The sequence below is a fragment of the Cryptomeria japonica genome, chromosome 8, assembly GCF_030272615.1.
Source record: "Cryptomeria japonica chromosome 8, Sugi_1.0, whole genome shotgun sequence".
Lineage (NCBI taxonomy): Eukaryota > Viridiplantae > Streptophyta > Pinopsida > Cupressales > Cupressaceae > Cryptomeria > Cryptomeria japonica.
Window position 1 is genome coordinate 322,272,582 of NC_081412.1, and position 27,096 is coordinate 322,299,677.

Here is a 27,096-nt window from a genome sequence, read left to right on the forward strand (position 1 = left end):
TCTGCCATCTTGAAAGACAATATCAGTGTGACAGAAGGATTGTAAATATGTGGGCAGAGAAAGAAAGAAATGTATGACCTGAGGATGCATACGGTATTGGGTTTTCAGCATTTTGACTGGATAACCAGCCTGTTGAAATCTCTTGAACAAACTCATACCATATCTGCAAGAAGGGAAAACTCCAATTGACAACATGACTAGCATAACTTTCTTCATGCTCTAAGAGTCAAAAGGATGAAATGCTGTGAGGAAAAATAAAATTACCCAAACTTCTCTGCCACCGAAGAAAGCACAGTAGCTGGCAATTGAATTGGATCGCCAACCTTTTTATCACAAACAATAGCAACCAATTAGAAGCAATTTAGTCTAATTAGCAATGGAAAACAACCTTAACTTTGCTGGGAACTTCATATCCATTCAACTACTTTTGGGAAGTGCATATTCTGTTTATATCAATTAATAGAGGGGCCCCATGCAAGATGCCTTATATCCTTGCTTCTGTACTTACAGGAAGTAATGTGCCTTTTTCTAGCAATATAAGAGTCAGTTTTTCATAGGAAACAACTAAAATAATATTGCAGCAGGACTGCTACTGCAAAATCTAAAACTGTGCTACAAAAACAGTAGAAATCTCCTGATTAAAGCTTGAATGTGTCATCAAGCCCAAGCAATTTGCACATGCTGCCTCAAGTATAAATGCATTCAAGACAACATCAAAGTCTACCAACATGAAAAATGTTTAGGACATCATCAGCAGACTTTCTTTTTTGTTATTTGTGATAAATGTACTAGGAACTAGGAGGCTCAACTACAGTTTTGATTACAGGCACACCATTGACTGGTGACATAGAACTGTTTCAATACTGAAAAATGTATTGAATCTATTGATTGCTAATTTGTTTGGAATGCCTTTTTCCTTTCAGAGAGTGGAGATTCGGTGCTAAATAATGTTTGTATGTAACAGCCATCTCATGGTTAATATTTTTCCTAAAATGGAACCAAAATCTCTATGTTTGCAAAAATGTGCTAGGCATAGAACTCAAGTAATGCATTCAATAAAAATAGTGGCAAATAAAAATTGTAGATAAGAAGCCTGGAAAAAGAATCCAATTACAATGATCTCAAATACCGTTCAAGTATTCACAATAGTACATATCCTGACATATCTAAATATTCCTTAAATGAACTTTGCATTAAGAAAAGGTGAGATAGGGATAAAGGTTTATAAAACATTTTCTACTATTATAAATTGCTTATAGACAGGATGATAGTATGAGAGAATCTTTCAGATTCTGTTTCAGAAACCCCACCTTGCTTACAATGAATCAAATCAGCCAAAGTAATCTTAGGACCAACATTATTGTGAAATTGCTGAGTGAAAGCATTAGCCAATTGTTGAAATCATAGTTGAACTACTCGCCAAGGCTTGAAAAAAAAAACTCGGGAAAAACTCGACCAATACTCGGCAACTTAAAAAATTGCTTAAATTTAATTAGAAATGCATTTTTTTTTGCAAAATTTAGTGAGGAGATGCATCCAATGAGTCAATAAATGGGAACACAAAAGAAATAAGCTGAGTCTAGATATATTAGATTGATGTAAACCCAAATTGGGTACAAAATGGCATCCTCTTATGGAATGTTGGTGGCTGATAGACTGAAACAAAATGAAATAGCAAATTGTTTTTCTAAAACTAAAAGTAAATACTACATCAAAACATTTTTCATCTTCTTCTTCTTAGCTCTAGTGAAAAATAGGGGAGAGATAGAACTAGAGGGTCTAGTCCTAGGAGTCCGATGTGCCTCCTCCACCTCGCCCAAATGAGGTTGAGCGTAGCATCCCTTGCAGGGGTCTGAGGATGAGAGAGAGAGGTAGAGAGATAGATCTAGATCTTGGGGGAGAGAGGAGAGAGTGAGATAGAGAGTGGTAGAGAGAGGAGATGGAGGAAGAGTGATAGGAAGGTAGATATCTCTAGAATTCGGGGCAGATAAAGTGAGTGAGGTAGAGAGAGCGAGAGAATTATGTAAAGAATGGAGATAAATAACATCAATTGTTGGAATAGAAGAACCACCCACATTCTCATGAAATAAGTTATCTAAATTAGGCTCCATATCCTTAGTAATTAAAACTTGGGAAGCCTTAATTTTACAACTTCTTCTCACGGGAATATTATAGGTAGGACTAATGGTAATAAAACTCATGCACAAAGGAGGGAAATTTGAATTTGAATTTGAAAATTGTGATTAATCAATGCAAAATTTTGTAAAAGTGATTGATTAACCATTGAATTAAGGAATTTCATCTGTGAATTTGAAAGATAAATGAAAAACTATGCAATCCACATGATAAATTTTAGAATTATAAATTAGGGCTTTTACAAATTCAACCTCTAAATTTATGTAATTCAATTTAAAAATGAGATCTAGGAGGGAAAATTTGAATTTTAAATTAAATGAATAATCAGATCTGAAATAATAAATCCAAATTAGAGAATCCACAAGCTCAATTTTAGAATTCAAAATCAGGGTATTTGTGAATTTAACCTCTAAATTTTTAAATTCAATTGGAAGTTAAACTTGTAAATGCAAATTTGAATTTTAAATTGCATAAACACTCAGATCTGAGAACATATATTAGAAATAAATGTGTAAGGAGTCAGGGTCACCAAAATGTAGTGGTGAAAAATATTAGGGCTTTCCACAATTAGATGTATGAAAACCAATAATATTTAAACTTAGGGACCATTACATTAAAAGAGGAGTGAACCCAATAGATTTAGCCACAAACTAGTAAGGATAGGGTTGAGAATTCTTATTGGATTCACTTTGGGGATGGGTCCTCTTTCAAGTTGAAATGTGAAAATGCTGAAATTAGGGTAAATGTGTTGGAATTGAAGTAAAAACACATGAACAATGAGCTACAGTTGTCGGATTGAGCCACAAACCTGGATTAGAAGAATGTAAGTGTTTTTAGATCTATTCCCAGAAGGAGCTCTTGAAATGAAGGGACCGGTATGCCCGTCACACCAGTCCTCCGCACTTTTCGCCGTCCAAAGGGAAATTTGTTCGTCACTGTAAATAAAGTCAATTCTAAATATGGCAGCTCCGTACTTGTTCCTGCACATACTAGAGAAGGGAAATAGGTTGGGAATAGGGGTTTGACCTAATAGGGGTTTGTCTTAGGTTAAACCCCAGTTTTGGAATTAACCATGAAATAAAAATGAAATGTAATTGAATTGCAGTAATGGAAATGTTCTCCTTTTGAGGGAGATGCTAAATAATGACTGAAACACTAATGATATACCTTTTAATGGAGTTTTGTTTGTCTCCACAAGGAATTAGGGTTTCATGAAGTCTTCATAAACATAGAACATGAATGCCAACTCCAATGCTTGAAACTTAACCTAACTCCTGCTCCAATGCTTGAAAGAAGACTGATTGCTTGCTCACTTGAATTTGAATGAGTGCTTGAATGTTTGATTGAATTCCTAAATGTCAAAATGAGAGGGGTGGACTTCCTTTTATACCTGCTAGTCGAAATACAACTTAATTTTCTGACATGAGGCAACATAGGATCGAGCTCCTGTTGATGGGTGTTTTATGAGCACACCAACACAAAATAAAAATGCCAAAGACACTTTATCCTCCCTTGAACAAAGACTCCTCGCATGCTAAGATTGCAAAAAATGTTCACTGAGGAGACTCCAAGGTTTTTACTACATACATGTGATTTAATGTTCGATGTGAGCTCTTTTGTTTGATAAATGTTGGTAATCCAAGGGGGACTTACGCTTCCGTTGTTCTTCACTTGTCTTCATGCTATGGCTGGAACTTCATCATCGAATATTGCAAGATTGTGATGCTTCTTCCTTAAACAAAATAAACTGGAATTGAAAAATTGGACAATAGGGAAAAGGTTAAGAACTTCTAATCTACTCCTAGGGACAATGAGGGTAATGGATCATGATCCAATGGACGAATTCCCAATAACCAAGTTTTTCTTTGCCATGCTCAGCAACAACTCCACGAGAACTAGTGCAATCTTCCAGGAATTATGCAAAGAGTTTTCATATCACAATGAACACCATCATAATGAACAATGTACATTCCATGATAGAAGTTAAGCATCCATATAAAAAAGGGTTCAGGCTAACTTTAAACTGCAAATAGAAATCATGTAAGTGCAAAAAGTATGAACCATTGAAATCCATCAAACATTGTCACATTCCCCATTAACATTAATGCACTTCTAACAATTTAAGAAATTGAAGGAACACCATGCAACAAGTTGAAATAAACATGAATCCACCTCGTCTTCAATGAAATCAAATTTTATTCCTTCAAGTCTTACAACACTGTCTTCTCCTTCTCCTACTCTACTTCTACTCTAAGGGGCAAGAGCTCTCTATTTCTAATGAGCTATCTAATTCTAATGGTTTACAAATGAGAAGGCGTGGACCTTTTATAGAGATCCTTCCACAAATGAACGACCGAGATTGATTTGCAATCAAGGGACGAGGTTACAAGATAGAACCCTTAATAGGGTTTCAAAGTAAATGACCACCTTTTATGCAAAAAGAACCTAGACATCATTATCTCAAGTTCATCTACAGAGATACTTGGAGTAGTCTCATGCTTGTACTCCATGACTATTGTATCCTTCTCACTTTGACTGAGAGTCTTCTCCCATGCTGGCTTGAGTTCCTAAATCTTGTTCATGAAACTGATGAATATGGAAATGTCATCCAAGCAACTCCTTGAGAAAGAATTCATGTCCTTGAAAACGTGTTCCTTGACCTTGCTCTTCAAATTATCTGCGATCATTTCCTTGTCTCCCATTTCTTGCACAAACAATTCCTCCATTGAAGAGAGGATTTCCATCTGAATTTATTTGGGTATCTTTCATAGTCAAGCCGATTCTTCATTTGACTTCTTGAAGGCTTCCTTTTCTTGTACTTGGATTTGGGAATTCACCTTCTTGGAATGGATTGGACTATCCTGTAGAGGATTCTGTCATTCTTGAAATCTTTCACACTTGAACTTTCTAACCTTTGATTTTTTATTTCCGAAGGAAATTCTTCCTTCTACATTTGCATTTGAACTTTGATCTTTGAAGTGAACCTTTGTTCTTTGAAAATAACAACTCAAGAATGAATCCTCATTTCACTTTTTCCTCCTTTTATAATGCTTTTCCTTTTTGAAAGTAATACTTTATTTTATTTCTTTTTTTTTTTACTTTTCCCTCCAAAAGTGACTTTACTTCATAATTTGTCATTGACATTATCATAAAGTCATTTTATAAAATAAAGTATGACCAACTACTAATTAATTTAATATAAATAATCCCAAGGACTTAGGACTATTTAACATTTAATTAATTAATTTATTCCCTTGCATCAATCTAATTAGCCCACGGGAATAAAATAGGCTAATAATCTCCTCTAGGTGATCACTCGGAGAAAGAAGATTTTACACGAGATAAATCCATAAGACTCGAATGTCCAATTTAAAGAAAAAAAGGTAATGAATGGGTGCCTAAATTAGCTTCATAAAAAATAAACAAAACCAAAGTGGAATCAAAAAAGTACCATATGATGAACCCAAAAGCATAAAACTGAGATGTTTCGAGAGAGAGAATTTAAAATACACAACGAAGAGAAACATTCTTATATCAAGAGAAGCCACTTGTCATGATCTGCAAGACCTTAGCTAATATTTGAGGAAATAGATGTCAGCATGTATGTCAATCATCAAAAAATTGCAAATGCTAGGCCTGTTAGTGTCCTCCCTAAAACGCTTGTGCTAAGAGGGCCTCGTTGCATTCTTTGCGTTGTAGGAAACTCCTTGTTGCAGTTCTGCTAATATCTAAGGTTAACGAACCTCCTATTCTTGTTCAATTTTGATATTTGTACCTTTTTGCATTTCCTTTTTACTTATTCAGCCTCCAATTGTTATTAGTGTAATAAATTCAAGTTTTCTCAAATCAAATAAAACATGAAACAATAATAGTTAACCAGAGTTCAAGAATTGTAAAATGCAAACTGCTATACAAAAATGAACAATAGAAAATATAAAAGGACAATAAAGTGCTATAAAAGAATAGAAAATAACATGAATAACTAAAGCATTATCATGTAGATAGAGAGTAATCATATAATAAATACATAAGTTGCCAAAATACCACCATTCATCATTAAAAAGATCTTAATAAATATACTTCATCACAAGAGCAAGAGGAAGATGTTTCAGAACATACAAGTATTGCTTGTTTGCATCCATGGAGCAAAGGAACTAGTGTTGCTGGCTCCACCTACATACATTCAGACAACATAAAAAGCCAAAATGAATGGAATTTTAAATAAAAATATGTAATTGACATTAATAATAAAACATGAAAAGTATTTTACTGAAAATCAATAATATAAGAATGCACTTTCACAAATATTACTATTCTACATCTTGAAATGCGTGATGCCTTATCCTTTTTATGATGTGAATTACAACTATAGAAAATAGTTACATAAAGCAACAAATCAAAAACTAAAATTAAGCATGTAAAACATGGAAAAGTCAAGCTACAAGCTAGTAACGTAACCATGGAGTGAGCATTCAACTGTAATTATCACCTGATGTATTCTCTCTGCATACTAAACTTGCCTATCCCAAGCCCGTCTTTTCTACAAAACACCTTATCCCATAGATCTTAGGTCCTAGTCTGATCCAATAGAGATTCTATCAAGGACTATTCCTATCTGGTTCGGTTGAGCATTCTAAATCGCAAATATTGGCAGGTAGGCAACCCAATAGGAGAGTATATATCTACTTTTGAAGTTACTAGACAAGGTGGGCCACTAAGCCATATTGATTTGGACAAGCCATTCGTATACAAAATTCTTCTTCACATGAGAGATTTAGAATGGGAACAGCCTATTGACTATAACTATATTCCATTTATATGTTGGATTTGTCATAATCATGGCCAAACTACAAAAATTCATCCTACACAACCTTTAAAGGACCAACCAAATGTAGAAGCAAACAAGAAAAATCTATTCCATGACAAGAAAACCGTAAACAATAGAACTCTATTGTAATATCCCAATAATTGTTTTTTTGTTTTTAGACCAATAACAATTCATCCACAACAAATAACCCGTTAAGGTTAGAGGAATAATCCAAACAACTGAAAGGGAACCCTTCCACTTTTTGTTCACCGAAAGCCCAGACTGGGAGGGTGAGAGCATATGGTGTTCCGGGGATCGTTAGCAATCATAATCAAACTGAAAATTACAATGCATGGGCGGCAAGCCAGCCCCTTCTGCTTATCCAGCAGGATAGAAACCAAAGCTCTTGGCGGTAAACCGACCAAGGGAAAATTACAATAAACTAAAGTTCAATCACTCTACCGCGTATTTCAGCGGGAGGACAATACATTAAGCTATCACTCTACCGCATATTTCAACGGGAGGACCATTGAATTGAACTTATCACTCGACCACTTATTCAGCAGGAGGATTGAATACAAAACTGAATTACAAAACTTAGAAGGCGGCAAGCCAGCCTCTTCCACTTATGCAGTGGGTAATTACAAAAGAAAGCAGAAAGACGGGGATGATCAGTACTACTGAAACAACCTTACAATATAGAGATGAGATGAGATGAATAATTGCAGATTTCTACAACATGACTATAATTTTCTGTTACACTGATCTGCAGGCTGAAAGTACAGTTTCAGCAGCCTATGAAAACATCAAAACACTCATAACTCACTCATTTTTTGCCCGAATCAACTCAAATCAATCCCAATCCCACCGTACATCAAATGCAATGACACCCAATCAAAGCCACATCCCAAACAAACCCATTTTTATTTTGCACGCATCCCAATGCAAATAGAAAACCCACGCCTAGCCTAGGAATTTTGATTTTATCTATTAAATTCATTGCTCATTTTAACGTGCTAAAAAATCACACATTGTATCGCCATAGCTTGGAAGGAAGGATGAGCCGGTACCCAGATGGATGGAGTCGCCTAGTTAGGAGATATGAGCAAATTTCACTTTCAGCAGTCCCCCGACCAGCAACCAGAAGCAATCAAATCCAACATCGAACACTCCATAATCTGCAACTCATTAACCAATCTGCAATGGGAACACAAGGGCACAACTAGGTACTATATTGCAAGTACGAAATTGAGACTCAACTAGGAAGCCAACTTCGAAGCTCAGATTTTCAGTAGCCAAACCGGCAGCATAATGATGTAATTTTCAAAGATATCAAAATGGGAGCCCAAGTCTCATACTTATAACTCCACACACCTCAAACCCAGATGCCATTTCCTTGAATTTCCACGTTTTTCCTTTGCATTTCGCTCCACTACATGTGGACCCCAAGAGTGGCGCCATTCCCCACAAGTCAACTCCCACGCTAAAGCAAGGACCCACGTACTTTGGCAAATATTAGAGATAAGTTATAAAAAATATAATATCTTTCTCAATATTTCGATCTCTTTAATAAACATGAATTCGCCAAGAACTTAGGAAAAATAGGCATTAACCCCCATTTTAACAAATCAGTCGTCAATAATCAGATTAATTAAATATTAAACCTTAGGATAAGGAATTAATATTCAATTATTTCACATATGGCTCTGGTACTGATTATTAACACTGCTAGGATGAAACTGAGTCAGGACGACCACCAAAACTGCTGCAGAATCAAAACCCTGTCTACTGCCAATAATAGAATTGTGCCACACTGCCACTTACTAAAAATAGTAAGTCAAGAACTAATGCTCAGAAAAGCATGATCATCGCGTCCAGAGGCAGAACATGGAGAGCTCAGTAGTATAGTAACACCAAAATGGCCATTCCCTGACTTACTAAAAATAGTAAGTCCTCGTTTCATCAATGCTAGACCCTCATTCCTCATTCCACCTAGCCTACGGGTCTCAAGAATAGGCTAATGGACCACTGAAAGAGCATCAATGAGAAGGGGACATTACATCTATCCACATCTACATCCCTACCAAGAGATCAATCCACAACAGCTACCCCAAAATCAACAAATCAACAAGAAGTTAAGGATAATTTTGTAATGTCTCCTTCTTTGTAGTGATTAGTTCAGTGGTCCATTGGCCTATTCTGGAGACCCGTAGGCTATTTGGAAAGGAGAATTAGGGTTTCCAACTTTTGTGGAGTTTTGCTCGAGCTTTTTAGGGTTTACCAGGAGGGAATTCTTCAATTCTGTCTATGGTTTCCTTTTGGGTTTTTCATGAACTCCAGGGTGGCATAACATGCATTTGATTCTTTGGTGAAGTGAGTACTTACTATTTTTAGTAAGTTAGGGTTTGGCTGTTTGGATGAAGTTGTCTGACCAAGATTTCCAAGCTCTTTCTCTGGGTGCAAAGATCATGTTTTTCGGAGGAGTATTTCATGACTTACTATTTTTAGCAGTTTGGACAGGGTCCTGATCCTGTAGCAGTTCAGTGGTCTTCATTGCTCAACTTCATCCTGGATTTTGTTGATAATCAGTATTGGAGTCATAAGTGATTTAATTAAATATTATTTCCTTATCCTAAGGTTTGATATTTAATTAATTTATTGATTAATGATATATTGGGTGACTTAGGAAAAGACATATTTTTATCTAATATCAATGTTATATTTTCCTAAGCGTTGAAATTTGAAGAATGCATTAAGTTATTATTGAAGACTTAGGCAAGTTCGAACTTGTTGAATTATTGGTTAAAATGCAACTTGGGTGCCCACCTTGGGAAATGAAATGAAATGTCATTTGGACGCCATGTGAGAGTGAAATGAAATGCAAATTGGTGAGGTGAATTTGGGAGCAATTACATTTGAATTTCAGAGGAAAAACCTATAAATACAAGTGCTTGTCCTCCCATTTGGAGATCTTATGAAATTGCATTGTTATGCTGTCGGTTTGGCGATTGAAAATCTGAGCTTCAAAGTGTGGCTTCCTAGCTAATTCTCAGTTCTGTACTTGGAAGATAGTACCTAGCTGTGTTCTTGTAATTCCAGTGCTGTCAGCGAGTGTTCTGCAAATTGTGGAGAGTGTTGTGTGGATTTTGGAGTGTACCCTTGTTGCTGGTCGCGGAGTTGCTGAAACCATATTTTGCTCATACCTCTTGACCAAGTGACTGCATTGTTCTGGGTATCGACTCTTTGGAAGCGTATTGGGAAGACAATCATTCTCCTATCTTGGCATGGCTTTTGGTGGTCATCACAATTTTTGGTTGCAAATCGAAGTTTGCTGCTGTAGTGCCATTTTCAGACTTACCTTGGGATGCGTGCAACACATTCAGGGCTTCCAAGTTGCGAGTTTGAAGTATTGGATTGGTTGCCTATGTTATATTAGTCATTTGCATTTTACTTGGTGTGATTCCGGTTAGTTTTGAGAAAGTTATGAGTGTTTTGGTGTTTCTGGTGGTGGCTGGATAGTGTGTTTTCTAGCTTGCAGAATTAGAACAGCAGTAGTGTTCAAGTGTGGTGTGATTTTGATAGTGGATTGTTTGAGATCAGCATTAAGCTTCTTATCTTATCTCATCTCTCTATTTTGTAAGATTGTTTCAGTAGTACCGATCAATCATTCTTGTTGTTCTTATTTGTAATTCCAACTGCATAAGTGGAAGAGGCTGGCTTAGCCGCCTTCTTGCTTTGTAATTCAGTTTATGTACTCAATCCTCCCACTGAATAAGTGGTCGAGTGATAAGTTTTATGCAATTGTCCTCCCACTGAAATATGCGGCCAAAGTTAAGGAACTGTTGATGTGTTTTTTACGCACATGCGAACACAAAATAAAATACCAAGGTATCTTATCCTCAAACAAAATTTCCTCGAATGCTGAAGATTTCGCCTAAGGATCATTCGAGAAGACTCCAAGGTTCTTATATGTAGGGTCTCTACATGTGGATAAGTTCTGTGGTTTGATGTGATTATGCTGGAATCACAAGGGGACTTACATTCGAATGCCTGAGCGTCTGATTTGCTGGAACTCAAGTCCTATCTACTAGCTGGAAGATAAAGAAATATCAAAAGATACAGGGTTTGGAGAATGTAATCTAAGACCTAGAATGCAAGAAGATGGATGAACGACTAGGCGGAGTCCTACTGGGCTAGGTCTCACCATCAAACTGAACAATTCAACACCAACTCAGTGCAATCTTCTAAGGGATGCTTCGAATATGTTCAAATCGTTACACCATCAGACACTGATCATCATTCAAGCTAATGTATGAAAAATAGACGCGTAACGACTCGAGATTAAGCTCATTCAATGCCAGTTGACCATGCAGGGCGCACTTACAATCAACAAGAGGCTAGTGGTTTGGACTAGGTGGATTCCATGCGAGTGCATTCAATAACTTCATTCAATCTAATTATTTACCATCTAGAATGAAGATTCAACAAGAGACCATGCATATTGCAAAGAAACGACATATTTCACCATATCTTCAATGAAAATGGAGTTCATTTACAATTTAGGCAACAATTTCTTGCCTTCTCCTCCTAATCTACTCTATTGCTACTTTATTTGCTATTCTATTTTACTGACTATTCACTAACTCTTATTAGCTAACTCTTAACTATTAACCCTTACAAATGAAGTGCCAGAGCTTTATATAGAGAGCTCTTTATATCTCAATGGCTCAGATTGATTTACAATCAATGGCTAGGATTACAGGATAGAAACCCTAATTAGGGTTTGTTACAACAAAACCTCCTTAGCCAATGAGAAAATTACATTTAATGTATGTGGACCAATAGATGTCAGGGGTAGGTGCCTCGAAGTCTGTTCCACCACTAGTGAGTCAGGTACATTGAATCTGGACATGCTAATGTGGACCTATCTGACTGGAGGAATAGTGACTGGGATGCCACCTTGTCTAGTACTTGCTCATATCTCTTTTAGTTTTGATACTCAATTTGGTGATGCTGAGAAGCTAACTTTGATTAACTCTTCTGAAACTATCTACTTCTTCAATGTACCTTTGCACTGACTTCGGTTGATCCTCCTCTGTCCTTGATGTATTTGAGAAACGATGTACCTTTCCTTGGCTCTCTTGCGTTTGATGAAACCTCCTTCCCGGTCAAGTCACTCCTCCTCTGGTAGCTTATATTGCTTTGAAGTTTTATAAGATCTTTCTTCTGATATCTTGTGGTTTCTCCATGTCGTAGAATGAAGATCTTGAGGATAGCTTGCAACTCCTTGAACACTTGAAATCTTCCAACACTTTAGAAGCACCTTGAGTCCTCCTCCATGCATTTGAAGTGTCCTTAATGATGATGAAACTCAACGAGGTCGCCCTTTTCTTGGCCTGATCTTCCTTCTAGCCCGACCTTCTTGATCTACAAAGAAAACAAAAGATGATTAAGAATACATGATATATATTCATTCTAACATGGCAATTCTTACCTTAAATCATCAATAAGAAGATATTTGAAACAATTTCCCTTGAAGCTAGGAGGAAAAGACACACTTTTAAAAAAAATTCGCTTCCGTACATTAGAGAGGGTCAGGAACGAATTTGACATTTGTGGACAAATTCATCAAGTTTACTCATTTCTACTAGCTCAAACCATGATTATAGGTCCTTAAGGATTGGATGAGGTCATTCTTACTTATGCAAAGTTCTTGCACCAAGGATTCTACCCAAACTGGAGGTGAGATGTAGATTCTGAAGGAATTCGCTCCTGTACCTTTGGAAGGGTCAAGAGCGAATTTGATCCTCTAGGCTCAATTCATACTCCTTTTCACTTAGCCTTGTCTTAGACTTGACCTTGCAATCCCTCTCTCCTGAAGACATCATTGATTTGACCCCTAAAATGGCCTAAAAGAAGGATTTCACTTTGGACCTTGGGCAAAGTACAGGCCTCAAGAAAAATTCGCTCTGGACCCTTCGGAAGGGTCAGGACCGAAATTTTCATTGTAGCTCAAATTTCATCATCTCTTTGCCTCAAATCACTTCTCGAGGTAAGAATACATCAATCTTCCCTCAACAACGCTATAGGAACCAAGATCTTAGTCTCAACAATGAGCAAAATAGAGGTTTTAGGAAATTTTGCTCTGGACCCTTTGGAAGGGTCGAGAGCCAAATTTGCATTCTTGGCTCAAATTCATCATTGCCTTCTCCTCAATTCACTTCTTAAGGCAAGAATATATCAATAACCCCTCAACCATGTCCTAGGAACAAAAACTTTGATTTGAAGAAGGAAGAAATATGTGTTTTTAGGAGAATTTGCTTTGGACCCTTTGGAAGGGTCAGGAGCGAAATTCTTCCTAGGCCCAATTTCTTCATCCATTCATCCTTCCTTTGCCTTGAATTTCACTTACTACACCTCCATTTATCACCATCAAGTCAACTCGCTACCAAAACAAGGTTCATTTAGTGCACTAGGTGAAATTGAGAGTCTTCCTAAGGATTTCGCTCTGGACCCTTCGGAAGGGTCAGGAGCTTAAAAGGAATTTCACTCTAGACCCTTTGGAAGGATTAGGAGCGAAATTGATGTTTAGCTTGATTTTCCTTCACAAAACTCCATTTCTCATCCTTTAATCATCAAAAACAAGTCTTTTGCCTTCAAAATTGCTTGTGAATGAGTTAGTTCGTAGGTTTGAGCAAGATATAATGCTTTATGAAGAAATTCGCTCTGGACCCTTTGGAAGGGCTAGGAGCGAATTTGCTCAATTAGACTCAATTCTCATCCTTTTTCACTCATCTTTGCTTTAGACTTGTCTTTTGAATCCTTTCCTTGCCATGTATGTCCATTGTTTGATGTCCTTAGTGAAGAAATAGGTCTTTTGGGGAATTTTGCTCTGTACCCTTTGGAAGGGTCAGGAGTGAAATTTGCAATTATGCTCAAATTCCTTACTTTTCATCACTTCACTTTGTTTCACACCTCAATACTCTCTCAACTACACCATAAGGACAAGGTTTATGAGGCAAATTAAGACCAAGAAGGGAGATATAAAGGAATTCACTCTGGACCCTTAGGAAGGGTCAGGAGCGAAATTTGACATGTTAGTCTCTCCGTCAGGATTCATATATGGAATATAACATTTAAGTATAAGAAAGAAGAAAGATATAAGGAAGAAAGATAAAGGAAATGTCACTTATAGTTTAAGTTATATTCCATATATATTGTCAGGATGTTTGAAAGTGGTTTCGGACCTCCAGGAGTTATAATGCAAAATCTAGGTTTTGGAGGATTCTTCAATTTTCCAAACTTAGTCAAATTTCAGGATCAAGATGACATTCCAAACAGCCAAATTTCAGGACATTTGAGGATCAGGATGACATTCCAGACTTCTTAAGGCGAATTCGCTCTGTCCTTGATGCAAGGGATGGGACCGAGGAGGACATTATGAATTCAACCAAGGTTTGATTTAGCAACTTGAAGTGCGATCGGATAGTACACAAAAAATACCCTAGGAATGATCTAAATAATCCCTAATCACTCAATTGACCTGACCCCTTGAGGAGATCCACCTGACTCAATCCCTTCAATGCAAAGGCTAAGACACTAAAACGACTAACAACAAAACCAAAAGGGCTAACCCCAGAAAGCAAAAAGTGGGGGTCCCCCTTTGCAATGGGGCGATGTGTGAAAACGTCACAACAGGAACCAAGGGAGGCGGGAGAAAGCCATGTCATGAATCCACAGGAGGTGCTGACCCACCGAATGGCCAACAATATTGTTGGCATTGTGTTGTCATTGATGTCAACCGGTATGGGATGACTACCGGTATAAGAGATGTATCTGCAACATTGTTATGCACGAGTACAAGATGAGATATCCTTGATATCACCTTGTGTTGCAGAACACCGGTAAGGTAAAGAAAAGAATGTCATTTAGAGTAAGGTAAAGAAGAGAATGTCATTCAAAGTAATGACCACTGGTGTCACCGGTACACAAGTTAGTGTCTGACTTGTGTGGATGAAATGGTAAGGTTACCGATATCGGAACTGTGTATCACCAGTAAGGAGAGTATGTCAACTAGCAAGTGAAGTGTTGACAATGAGCAGGATGCTTGGATGTTGTTTGTGATGAAGAGGCAGAATGTTACCTAAATCACGTCAACTTCGGAGAAGAAGAATGAACTGGTCACCGGTATGATGTGAGGTTGCAGAACAACAGGACTCCCACCGGATAGAGATGTAGTCACCATGTGAAGAGATGACTGATAGTGAATGTGCCCACACTGGATCACATGTGCCTGGTTGAAGATATGTTGCACAAACAGGGAAGCCACATGTGTGCATTGCTGGATGCAGATGACAAGGTATCACTCCACCTGTAAGTGGAGCTTATCTCCTATTATGCATAGTGTGCATCATAGTTTTGTGAGATAAAAAAGAAGAGGTAAAGGCAAGTGTTTGAAGGCTCACACCGGATCTACTGGTGAAACAAACGAATGCCTTGAGTGCATGAAATCAGGGTTATGCACTCGACTGAAAGAGAAGGCATGTTGGGATGCTGGTGCAGATGAAGAGTGATGGGTTTGTCAACTTGACAAACCGACTGAGATGATATTCAGTCTGATGATGAAGGCAAAGTGGAGCAGCTGAAGATAGAGAGTGCACCCAACCTGCAGATGATGAAAACAGTTGGAAGTTGATGACATGGTGTCATCAAGAATGTTTACCGATATGTAAGTCCACCGGTAATATGGACAAGGTGCAGTTGCAGAAGACTTCTCACCTGATGCGAATGAGCATGCTATGGATAGACATGTCTGGTGACCGGTTAAGTTGTTCCACCGACAGTTCAGCAAAGAGCAGACATGAAGGTTAACCGGTAAAGTGTGAGATACCGACAGGGTTAGTAAACCAGCAAAAAAGAAGAACCGGTTGAGTGTTTGGTCGGTGATCCTATATGAACCGACACACCGATCCAAGCTGGCAATTGGTCGACATGGATGCCACATGGATTCAAAGTAGCGAACTTGCATGCAACGGTAGATGGAGTGTGCACCAACGAGATAGTTGCAGAGTTGGTCGACATTAATGGTAGATCCCGTAAATCATGGGATGTGTTGCAGAGGTTTGCGGCTCGAGGTTTGGAGGACAATAGAGAGCCAACACAGAGTGATTGAGGAGATCGAGGCTGATCAAGGAAACCGCAAGACCAATCTTGGTGATTGACCAAGAAATTAGCCGACAGGGTAAAAAGCAGATTGCCAAAGATAGAAGGCGTGATCAAGAAGGCATGACAATGGCAGAGATGTGCAGATAGCTGTCTTGGAGATCAGATCGGATAAGATCTGATTGGATTTGGTTTGCCTCGAGGCTGATGCGGAAACCCTAACCGCCTGAGATTTGAATTGGCTTTTGGCGGGAAAACCAAGTTATAAATAAGGAAGCCAAAGATATTGTGAAGTGTTCTTGAATAGAAGAAGATAAAGCTGTTGCAAAGAGATTGAGTGTTGCATGAAAGAATTTTATTAGTTAAGAGTGAAAATAGTAGAAGAGGGTAGTGACTGAGAGAGTGAAGGTTAAACTGGTAATAGGGTTTAACAGAGGGTTAACCAATATGGTTTGAGCAACCGGTATAGCAGCTAGAGTGCATCTGAGGAGATAACCGGTAGGTGCTTGTACTGGCAGGAGGACAGTTGTGAGGACTGAAGAGAAGACTAGTGAGGAGGAGATCCAGCAAAGCAGAAGAAGAGAAAAGGTGAACCGGCAGAGGTTACCGACAATGCAGCAGCAGATGAAAGCAGCAAAAGAGTGAACCGGTGTAGCAGAGAAGGTGTCTCACCGGTAGAAGTAAGTTACGTGCAGAGGTTACAAAACTCTTTTGTAACCAGGATATTACTTTTGTATTTGAATGTTCATTGTGGTCACTAAGTTGTAGCTCGGTGCAGGGGTTGTAGCTCCTTTAGGTTGTAGCCCATAAACAAGTTAGGGGTTGGCGCTCCTTGGGTTGGTGCCCTAATCAGGGGTTGGTGCTCCTTGGGTTGGTGCCCTAAACATTGTAACATAGATTCATTGTGAGGCTGGATTGGAGCAGTAGTCTCTAGCAGCATTGCTCACCGAGGTTTTTCCCATCTTGGGTTTTCCTCGTATATGCTGGTGTTATGAGATGTCTCTTGTGTGAATGCATTTGTGTTTAGTCTCCTCACTAACCGATAAGTCTGCATTCAGTTAGATCTGTTAATTGGTGTACTCACATAAGGATAGTTAAAGGGAAAAGTTTGAGAACCACTGATTCAACCCCCTCTCTCAGTGGTGCATTGTGTCTAAAAAAACAGCTTCCTAGAGGGCATGATGCTTGGTCAGTTGGTGTATAATTCTTTCCTCGAAAAAGGTTATCTTCATTTTGACCATAGAATAGCACTTTCGAAAGGGAGGGGCTACTTTCTTGGGATAAACTACAAAAGATGTACAGCTTGCCTGAATCCCATAAAAGACCCATTCCAAGGTCAAAAGAGTTGTGCATTATTCCAAATTTGTCGTTATGGTGTTTCTTGATGGTTCATTTTGGCAAAAAAGTGGGAAGGATTGATGGCATTAGGCTGTTGTTTTCCTCTGTAGGATTAATATATTCCTCAAATTCTTCCATTAGTGATTATGCAAGCTCAATCTCTGTGTGTACTGTCTAAGTCTTTTGTGTGTTGGTCTAGGAGATTAATATATACTTGGTCTTCAAGGATTGAGCCTAAATATAAATAGCCTTCTTTTATATGGTTGTTGCTTCTTGAAAAACCTAGTGTTGGATCTAATTCATTTTTTGCAAATAGTAGATTGTCTCATCTGTGGTGATGTAGAGTTTCAAGCACTCATTTTTTGATTGTCTGTATGCTATGTTGGTTTGAGATTGTTTCTTGCCTATTTCAATCAATCTTGTTAGTAAAGAATATCTTAGCTGGTGGAATGTCCTTTTTGGATTAGTCTCTTATGATGTTAAACTCAGCAAGTTTTGCTCCAACTCATGATGATGAGATTGTTGGACACAAAAATGTGTTCCAAGGTGATAAAAGAGAACTTACTGGGTTCTCTACAGAAATCACCATTTATAAGGTTTTTTTGCAGGTCAGATTATAGGTTGCAAAAATTCATGAAGTAAAGAGTTTTGTTGCCAATGATACCCCATGTTCCTGAGAAGGAAATGTCAGCTGAATCTGATTGTTATCCCTTAAAGATTTCACCAAACGGGTTCTTTGAGAACCCCAATAAAAAAGAAAGCTTTGATGGCAATGGTTGACCAATTTTATGATGATTATATGTTGGGCTAAACATTTATGATGTAGTATTGTTGGATGTGCAGCTTATGGTTTAATGACTAAATCTGACATTGTTGCAGGGCTTGTGGAATATTGGAATCTAACTATTTATTTCTTTTCGTTTAAAGTTGAGCCAGTGGTGCTAATTAGCTCCTTTATGGTCTTCAAAGATTGAATGAAGTTTCTAATACAAAAGCAATATTTTGCCCTGGTTTTCTCTTGCAAGGTTTCCACATAATTCATGTGTTCTTCTTGTGTTTCTACTTTCTAGATCTTGCACTTGTGATTGATTAAGTTTTGAAGTATTGCTACTGTGATTAGTTAAGTTTCAAAAAGTGAAAGGTTTTTATGTACTGATTCACCCCCACTATCTTAGTATAATCGTGTGCTCAACATCCACTACTTGGGCATTGAAATGCCTTCAGGGCATGGGACTTTATGCATTCGTGACATTATTTCTATTACATGTGAAGCGTCCTGCTTTGTGGAGAGAATGCATGGATAAAGAACCTTTTTGGGCTTGGAAGAAAGTTGTAAGCAAGATATTTCTTGATTGCTCAAAGGAATCTAACCTAGTCTTCTTTTATTAGGGAATCATTGTTTGTGACTTGTCACAATTTTTGCATAGGAATCACAACCACTACAGAATATATGCATGTGGGTTTATGACCTTGCTTGCATCTTTGTTAGTTGAGCTTTATGGTTACCTGACAAGAACTGGATAAATAAAAATTAAAAGATAATGGTTATGGTTTCATCATATGGAAATTTAAAGTTGAATGTAGTTGTTGCAACTAATCAAGGTTAATGTCATTTCTTTTGACTTCTTTTATAAATTGTTATAGCCGTCTATGAATAGCGATGAGATTAAGCCTATCTTGATCGTCTGTTAATGTCTTGAAAGTTTGAAACCCTCACCCATAAGTTGTGATATGGTAGTAGACTAGTAGACTAGCTATATGGTAGATGTTAATGGACTATTCTCTCAAATTGGTTTCACTGTTCACCTCTGCTCGAACCTAGGAAGGGGGCAGGTTGGCATTGGTTGATTGATGGTTGGGTATTTTCTAATGTAGTCCTCTACAAGTACAAACTTAAGTCTGTTGGGAAATCATCTGTGTTTGTGTTGGAAAAAAAATTATAGATTGGAATGCTTTATTGGAAGAACATTTTAGTTGTTTTGAATTTTGTCCTTCAAGATATTTTGTAAGGAGAGATTGTAATTGTAATTCTACATGGTAAAAAATTTAAAATTGATTTGAAATCAAACACTGAATATGATATAATTTAAGGGAAGAAAAAAGATTTGTTTTAATCATTTAAGTGCTAGAATATGTAAAATACTAGAAGTTGTCACTTATGCTTCTGGAAAGAAATTTGTGAGGTCATTTATGTAGAATGATATAAGGAAGGCAAATATAATTTGTTTCAGATTAATATTGCCTTATTTGTGGAAATTGAAATTGTTGAAATATGTACAACCATAGTTCAAAGACCTAGCAAGTACTCGCAGGTTTTTAAACAACGCAAGTAACTCAGGGTTAACTCATGGATCCCTGGCATGGTAAAACTCGCCGATTTTTCCCTCAAAATCATAGAAAACTAACCAGAAACTCTCAATGTGGCATGCAAATAGAAAAACGGGCGAAACAGTGGAGTAAATGCAGGAGAAAATGTGGGCAAAAAGTGGAAAAAAAAAAAAAAAGTTATTTGGCAATGCAGTTCAGATGCGTATGACACAATTTTGATGCGATTTTTCCTCCATCAAACCCTGCAATCAACCCCACTAAAAGACAGCAATTTCACAGGAAAGTTCCAATTTTCTGTTTTATCTTTTTTTAATAGCATTTAATTTTTTCAGTTTTCAGTATGTATAAGAAAGGAATTCTTTTTTAACTTTTCTTGGATTTTGAATTTGAATGCTTTACTTAAATATTAAACATATGGTTTAAGAAAACTTTGAAAAATCATAACCAAAAGCTCTTTGGTTATTATATGATTTTCTATGTAGAAGTAGATAGCTAATCCTTAATGAAATGATTAAGAAAATTTGATAAATGATAATTAGAATTTTTTGGGTTTCTGTCTGATTTTGTATATAAGAGATTACTATTAAACAACAAAATAAGCTTGTTTTATACATGTTAAATAGATTGGCAAATAATAAGTTCTTTAATATCTGTCAATTTCCTTAAGAGATAACACATGCACCCCACACTAGTTTCTCCTTCAACTTGAAAGAAAATTAATAAAAAGAATTCAAAACAAGAATCCTTTCTTCACTTACTATAGTTTTGAAAATTGAATGAATAGTGAAGTATATTCCCCCACACCATTATTAGCAATTTAGCAATTTATATCTGCCTAATGAAAAACATTGCGTGGATCTTTCACACTTTAATTATGAAGTATTTTGTAGTATGTTAACTTTTTCTTAATCACTACGTTTTGTTGCTATCAATACTGTAGGTTAATATACAATCACAATGTCATCCAGCTCTGCATTTGGTTCAGACTCAACAAGTGCAAGTCGGCCTATTGGAAGGAGACCCCTTGGTAGCCGTGACCCCACTTGAAAATATATCATAAAATGTAATAATCCGGTCTAGATTCCAACCAATTTTCTACCAACTCTCATGAAACTCTAATTGAGATCATGCTGACATTTAATCAAACACTTAACATACTACTCATTAAATGAGGTATCTGAAAGTGGTGCTATGCATCAGCAAAAAACATTCACAAATACATCTGAAAGTCATAAACAGTCTAGAAACATTTTGACAAACAGTTGGCAACCTTCCATTATGATGCAATCTGACTACAGAGGAATACAACTTGCTGGTCTAAAATTCAGAAATAAATATTCAAGTTCAAACCTCATTGAGAATCTCCCACTTAGCTTGAATGGCTGTGGTGAGTAGGAATACTCCAGCTATGGTAATTATTGGTTTCCAAGTAGCTGGTTCAACACAACTGACATGCAATTTTAGACTACTGTTATCCTAATGCTGTACATATTACTTCCTTATATCTTCCCAAGACATACTCAGATTCTGGACTTCAATTCCATCGTTACAGATCATTTAAGACAATCGTTCCCAACCTCACGGCTGAAGAAAAAATTCGCCGAATATTATATCGAAAGAAGTTGCACTGAAATTCTGGAATTTGTATTTTATTTTCATCTACCATACATTCAGGAAACAAGCATATAAGAAGCTCCCAATGGTTTGGCCTCTTCCCATTAATAGAGAACCCACACAAATAATCCACTTCACTATACAATCACCACAATTTCAATATTCTTCTTATTGCATCAGCCAGTGATAATAATCCCGTCCATCTCCAGGTTATCAATTTGCCAATGTGAACTAGACTCATAAATCTTTTACGGCACAAGTATTAATCGCACAGCCACAATAGTTATGCAATAGTTTTTGGGTGTCAAAAATATTAGTCGGTAAACATTAATATAGCATTGTTTCATAATAATTTGGAGCCCACAATTTTACAAATGAAAGCCAGTAAATATGAACTTCATTATATCAACTCCCTTAAACATTTGCAAATAATAACAAGAGCCACGATTTCAATCACTGTAGCAAATTTTAGACTCTACAGTTATAAAACTTGATTACTGTAGAAGCTCTTGTTCATTCACTAAAGCATTGGAGATAACAATTAAATATTCAGAATATGCCAGTGTCTTATTTCTGAAACAAAATGTTAAACCTTACAAATTTGTCTCCAAAGGAGACTTCACAAATTTGGCTCAGTTGTAAATTCTGTCATGAATCCACTCCCCGGAAGAGCTAGGTTTTCATCCAACCCTTCTTCAATCTGCTGAAGGTTTGCGTCCTCAGAGATTCAGCTAATGCAAAGCATCAGACAAATTCATCTCAAATCCAATAACATCTCAACATGCTGAAACCCTTCCAAAAGCTCCTTTTATAATATTTTGATGAGCCTTCTAGAAGTTTCCATTTTCCACCTCTTGAAGCATCTTCTAGAATAGGCTGGAGCACTTTTCAAATAAAGTGACTTTTAATAATATTTATTTTATTTAAGTCACTTTCAATTAAATTAATTAAAATAAAGTCATCCTTTTAATATTTTACTTATTTGGACAACTTTAGAATAATTAATTTAATTAATTCATTTCACCAAAATTTTGGGGACATTACATAATGGGAATACAATGGAGCATTATTTCTATTTGGTGCATGGAGAGGCTTAGTGGAGACATCAATCACCAAAAATATCATCTTGTAGGAATTCCTTGTTGTGATGTGAAGCCATGTCAAGCAATCCCTAAAGAGGTGAAACGAGAGGTGACAGCCCTTCTTGCAGCACTAGATGAAAAGAAATTGGAGAGGGCAAAGACACAAGCACCCATACAAGAAGCCATTACTCCTAGTTTGTCAAGAGAATTTGAGGTGGGTACGCAAGGTATTGTAGGCTCTAGTTGCAGTCCGCGTATACATGTCCCGTCCTCATCCACTTCAAGCAAAGTTTAGTTGCATGGATTTTTTGTGCCTAGAAATGAACCAAGATCACAACGTTCATTGGAAGCTACTAGGTGGAATAGGAAGGTGCACAAAGAAGCCGATAAGGCTTGTGCAAGGAGTCCATATTGGGAGCGTCTGGTGACAGCATTGATAGTTGCAAGGAAATGGTATAAAGCCCCCAATCCAAAATATTTAAGTAGCAAGTTGCTCAAAGATGCTATTGTAGATGCAAAACAAATTGTGGAACATCAAAAGAAGCAGTAGCAAAAGTTTTGAGGCACAATTCTTTTAGATGGGTGGATAAATGGAAGGAACCACTCTCATCAATTTTTTAGTGGCTTCAAATGGTGAGTTGATTTTGCTAAAGTCAATTGATGCCTCCAACGTAATAAAGAATGCAGAAAACTTCAGCTCGATGTTGGAGGAAGTTGTCTTTGAGGTGGACATAGAAAATGTTGTCCAATTGTTACTAAAAATGCATCGACATATGTGGTGGCTGAAAGATTGATTCAAGAGAGACATCAAACACTTTTTGGGACCCCTTGTGCAACTCATTGCCTTGACCTTCTTTTGGAGGACATAAGCGAAATTGATTGGGTGAGACCAATTGTAGAAGAAGCAAGAGATATAACAAATATATGAAATCACTCGTTGGTTTTTCAATGGATGAGAGATCACACCACAAGGAAAGAGATTGTGCAATCGAGTGCTACCAAGTTTGCAATTAATTATCTAACGTTGAAAAGTATTTATAGTTTATTGACTCCCATGAAGCAAATGTTTGTGAGTCGACCATGGGTAGACAACTTATTCAAAGAAGGCTGATAGAGAAAGGATAAAAAAAATAGTTTTTGATGGTGATTTTGCAACTATAGCTATAGAGATTGTCAAGGCAACTTCAACATAATTTAGTTTTCAAATTGAATCCTTTGTTTTTAAACTTCAGAAGTATTTTGTTTCATTGTAAGTTGTAATTAAAATTTGCTTCTAATTTGTACTTTGTTGGCAACTAAGCCGTTAGTGAGGGTTTTGTGATTGATGGATAGCAAGAAAAATGCAATGGGATATATTTATGAGGCCATGGATAGGACCAAAGAGGCCATCCAAAACTATCTTCTTCTCTGATAGCTTCACAAATGCTAATGGGGAGGTTATGGAGTGTCTATCCACATGTATTGAGAGGATGACACCTACAAATACAATGAGAGACCTTATCATTTTAGAATTGCAGAATTATAAGGTAGCTAGGAGGAGGTTGTTTTCTTTACTATATGAGGAAGAGACATCTAAACACCAAGTAAGAATAAGTGAAGCCTTATATCTTGCAAGTTATAAATTACAATTATTAATAGAATATTGTTCATTTCCAAAAACTTGAATATCTTATTTGCAGGTTCTTGGTGGGAATATTGGGGTTGAAATACCCCAAATTTCTTAAGGTTGGCCCTCCAAATTCTGTCTCAACTTTGTAGTGCTTCTAGCTGTGAGCACAACTAGAGTTTGTTTGATTCCATTCACACGAAGAAGCATAATATTTTGACTCACAAATGCTTCAATGATCTTGATTTTGTGCAATACAACACTTAGCTTCGTGCAAAAAAGGTGGACCAGCCAGACGAACTTTTTGATTTGGATGACATTGATCCCTATAGTGTCTCGATTGTGCAAGATGACTAGCCTTCCTCATTTACAGAGGATGAGATTGCTCATTTCAAGAGGCAAGCTATGGAGGATGTATTTGCAGCAGAAGCAAGGAATATTGGATTGGATGACATTGATATGGTGGAGTCAATGCAATCATAAATTCATAATAGCTATTAGTCAGCAGCTAGCTATTGTATCCACTATCCAGCTTCACATGATGATGCCATTTTGTAATCCCTATGTATTCAAGAATCAAATTTAATAGAAAAAAATTGCTCATGGTTTTTTAGACTTATTTGATACATATTGTAATTGAATTTTACAAAAATAAAAGTGTTTTTATGAAATGTCCCCATTTTCGTGAGCATTAGAGTTCGAAGGATTAGCCTATCATTTGTGAAGAGCACACGATTATACTGAGAGGGGGGGGTGAATCAGTATAATGAAACTTTTCAATTTAATATGATAGAATCAAGTTATCCAAAACAATTATGCACATAAATACAATAACACAAGAATTTGAGTGGAAACCCAATGAGGGAGAAAACCACTAATATGAATATTGTATATTTATATTTCTTTTAGAATGTTTGTGAGCACCAACCCACTGGAAGCACCAACCTCCTAATTCTGTTTTGTGAGCACCAACCCACTAGAAGCACCAACTCCCAAATCTGAACTTTGTGAGCACCAACCCACTGGAAGCACCAACTCCCCAATCTGAAAATCAAGGCACCAACCCTCTGAATATGAAGCACCAACTATAAAGAAATGAAGCACCCACTCCACCCAACTTCTACATAAATCTTTGTTGTAACTTGATTTCAAAATCAGTCACCAAGCTGTCCTCAAACTGTATGTCAGAATCATCAATAAGTTTGTCCCTGAACTGATGCAACAATTTCAGTAGGTCCACACGTATGCCCCATAAACTATTCTTTCCTTCACATATTCTCTTCATAATGTCTTTTGATATCAGCATAGTCAATCTGAAAAAAAAAAAAATTTCTGAAATAAGTTCTAACTAAGTTTAGAATCAAGCATTCAGCATATCTTTCTTGTTCACATACAACACACTGAAGATCTGAAAAAGATCACTTTGGACAGGTTGCTGATTATATGTTTCACTGTACAATATATCTCTTCATACGGTATGATTATCCCTTGTGCTTGAAGTAATTCACCATATGTTTTTGTTTTGCACACTCACTTTCTCTATGTTGTATTTGTTTTGATCTCACCAACAGCATATACACAGTAATATAACAGTCTGCACACCACACATTACGGTAGTCTTAGCCCACACACATTTGTGTTTGTTTTTCATCTTATATATATTATCCAAGCATCACGATTTTTCACGTGGACTATTGCATCTCTTTCTTTCATGAGTCTTCAACTTTTTAATCACGACTTTTCATTGAATCGTATTTAACAAGAGTGTTATTTAGTTAAGGCTTTATTTGCAAATATATTAATGTTTGTATCCATCGAATTTTGAGATAATATATTATGTCCGCCGCTTTTTATCTTTGACCACGGTCTTTAATAATTTGGATTGCCTTGTTTTATCTTATCGGATATAATCTATCGTTGATATAAAATAATGGTGATGTTTATGCTTACATATCTCTTCCGCGATAATAAGAGTCCTTTCTTTCCGCCGATATTCAACGCTTTATAAAATATGCACTATAATATACTTTGAAGTATTTTTTAAAAATATGATACCGTCGATATATTTTTAATATATTTGTTTTCCGCTCCATGCGATAAACTATATTGCTTTTGCTTTAGCATTAATGGTATCAGATGTATTCACCGCCAAGGTTTTTGATTTTTATTTACCGCCGCTTTGATAGAAATATGTTTTTTTGAATCTGACTTTGGAATATGTTTATTTGCCACCACCTTGCATCGTGTTTATCAATAATATATCGGACCATATGCATATAGCCGCTCCTTGGTATATATCGGGCAATGGTATTATTCTGCTAATATAATCTCTGCTGAAATATATATGTCTTTTTGTTTTTGCCGATATTGTATTATATTGATACTTTAAAAATATGCTTCATTATATCGTTGCTTTGTTGTGTACCACTGTATATTGCTGTATATGTATCGTAGTCCTGTAGATAATTTGATCACTGCTGACTATTTATTGTATACATATATTTCTGAGTATCACTATTTTGGCATCAATGACAATATTCCCATCAATTTGACCCTCGTAGGCTAGTATGGTGGATTAGAGGGTCTATTTTGGGCGTTATGGAGCTCTTCAGGTGGCAAATGGCAGTATTTTCCTCTCGAGAATGTTGGTATATTCAGAGGCTAGGCTATTCAGAGGTTTCTGGTTCCATTTTGAGGGACTTGCTATTTATAGTAAGTCAGTGGTTGTTGGAGAGGAACCGTTACTATTTTTACTAAGGCAGTTGGATGCACAGTGGATATATTGGTTAACTCCCAGGTTTAGATGGAATTGAGAAATAATGATTAATGGTGGAGTTAGAATGTTATAATTATTATACTTTAATAATAATTAAGTATTAAGTGCATATCATTGATAAATTAAGTGGACTTTATTTAAAGGGGAGATTTAAATGTTTTAAAAGTATAGTTTATAATAAGTGATAAAGTGTTACTTAAATGGGAGATATAAGTGTTTAATAAAGTATACTTAATATTTTAATGTT

The 27,096-nt window shown here is 36.7% G+C and overlaps 1 protein-coding gene across 3 annotated transcripts in view; it reads right to left on the reverse strand.

The window, feature by feature from the left end:
* Nucleotides 1-27,096, reverse strand: part of LOC131061504 (probable helicase MAGATAMA 3) — a 179,993-nt gene that overhangs the window by 17,167 nt on the left and 135,730 nt on the right. For all 3 annotated transcript variants that reach the window (XM_057995220.2, XM_057995221.2, XM_057995222.2), the window contains exons 15-17: nucleotides 6,256-6,309; nucleotides 265-323; nucleotides 79-163 (exon numbers count right to left, since the gene is read on the reverse strand). In XM_057995220.2, coding sequence (XP_057851203.1) covers nucleotides 79-163; nucleotides 265-323; nucleotides 6,256-6,309 — 198 coding nt within the window. The remainder of the gene's footprint in view (nucleotides 1-78; nucleotides 164-264; nucleotides 324-6,255; nucleotides 6,310-27,096) is intronic.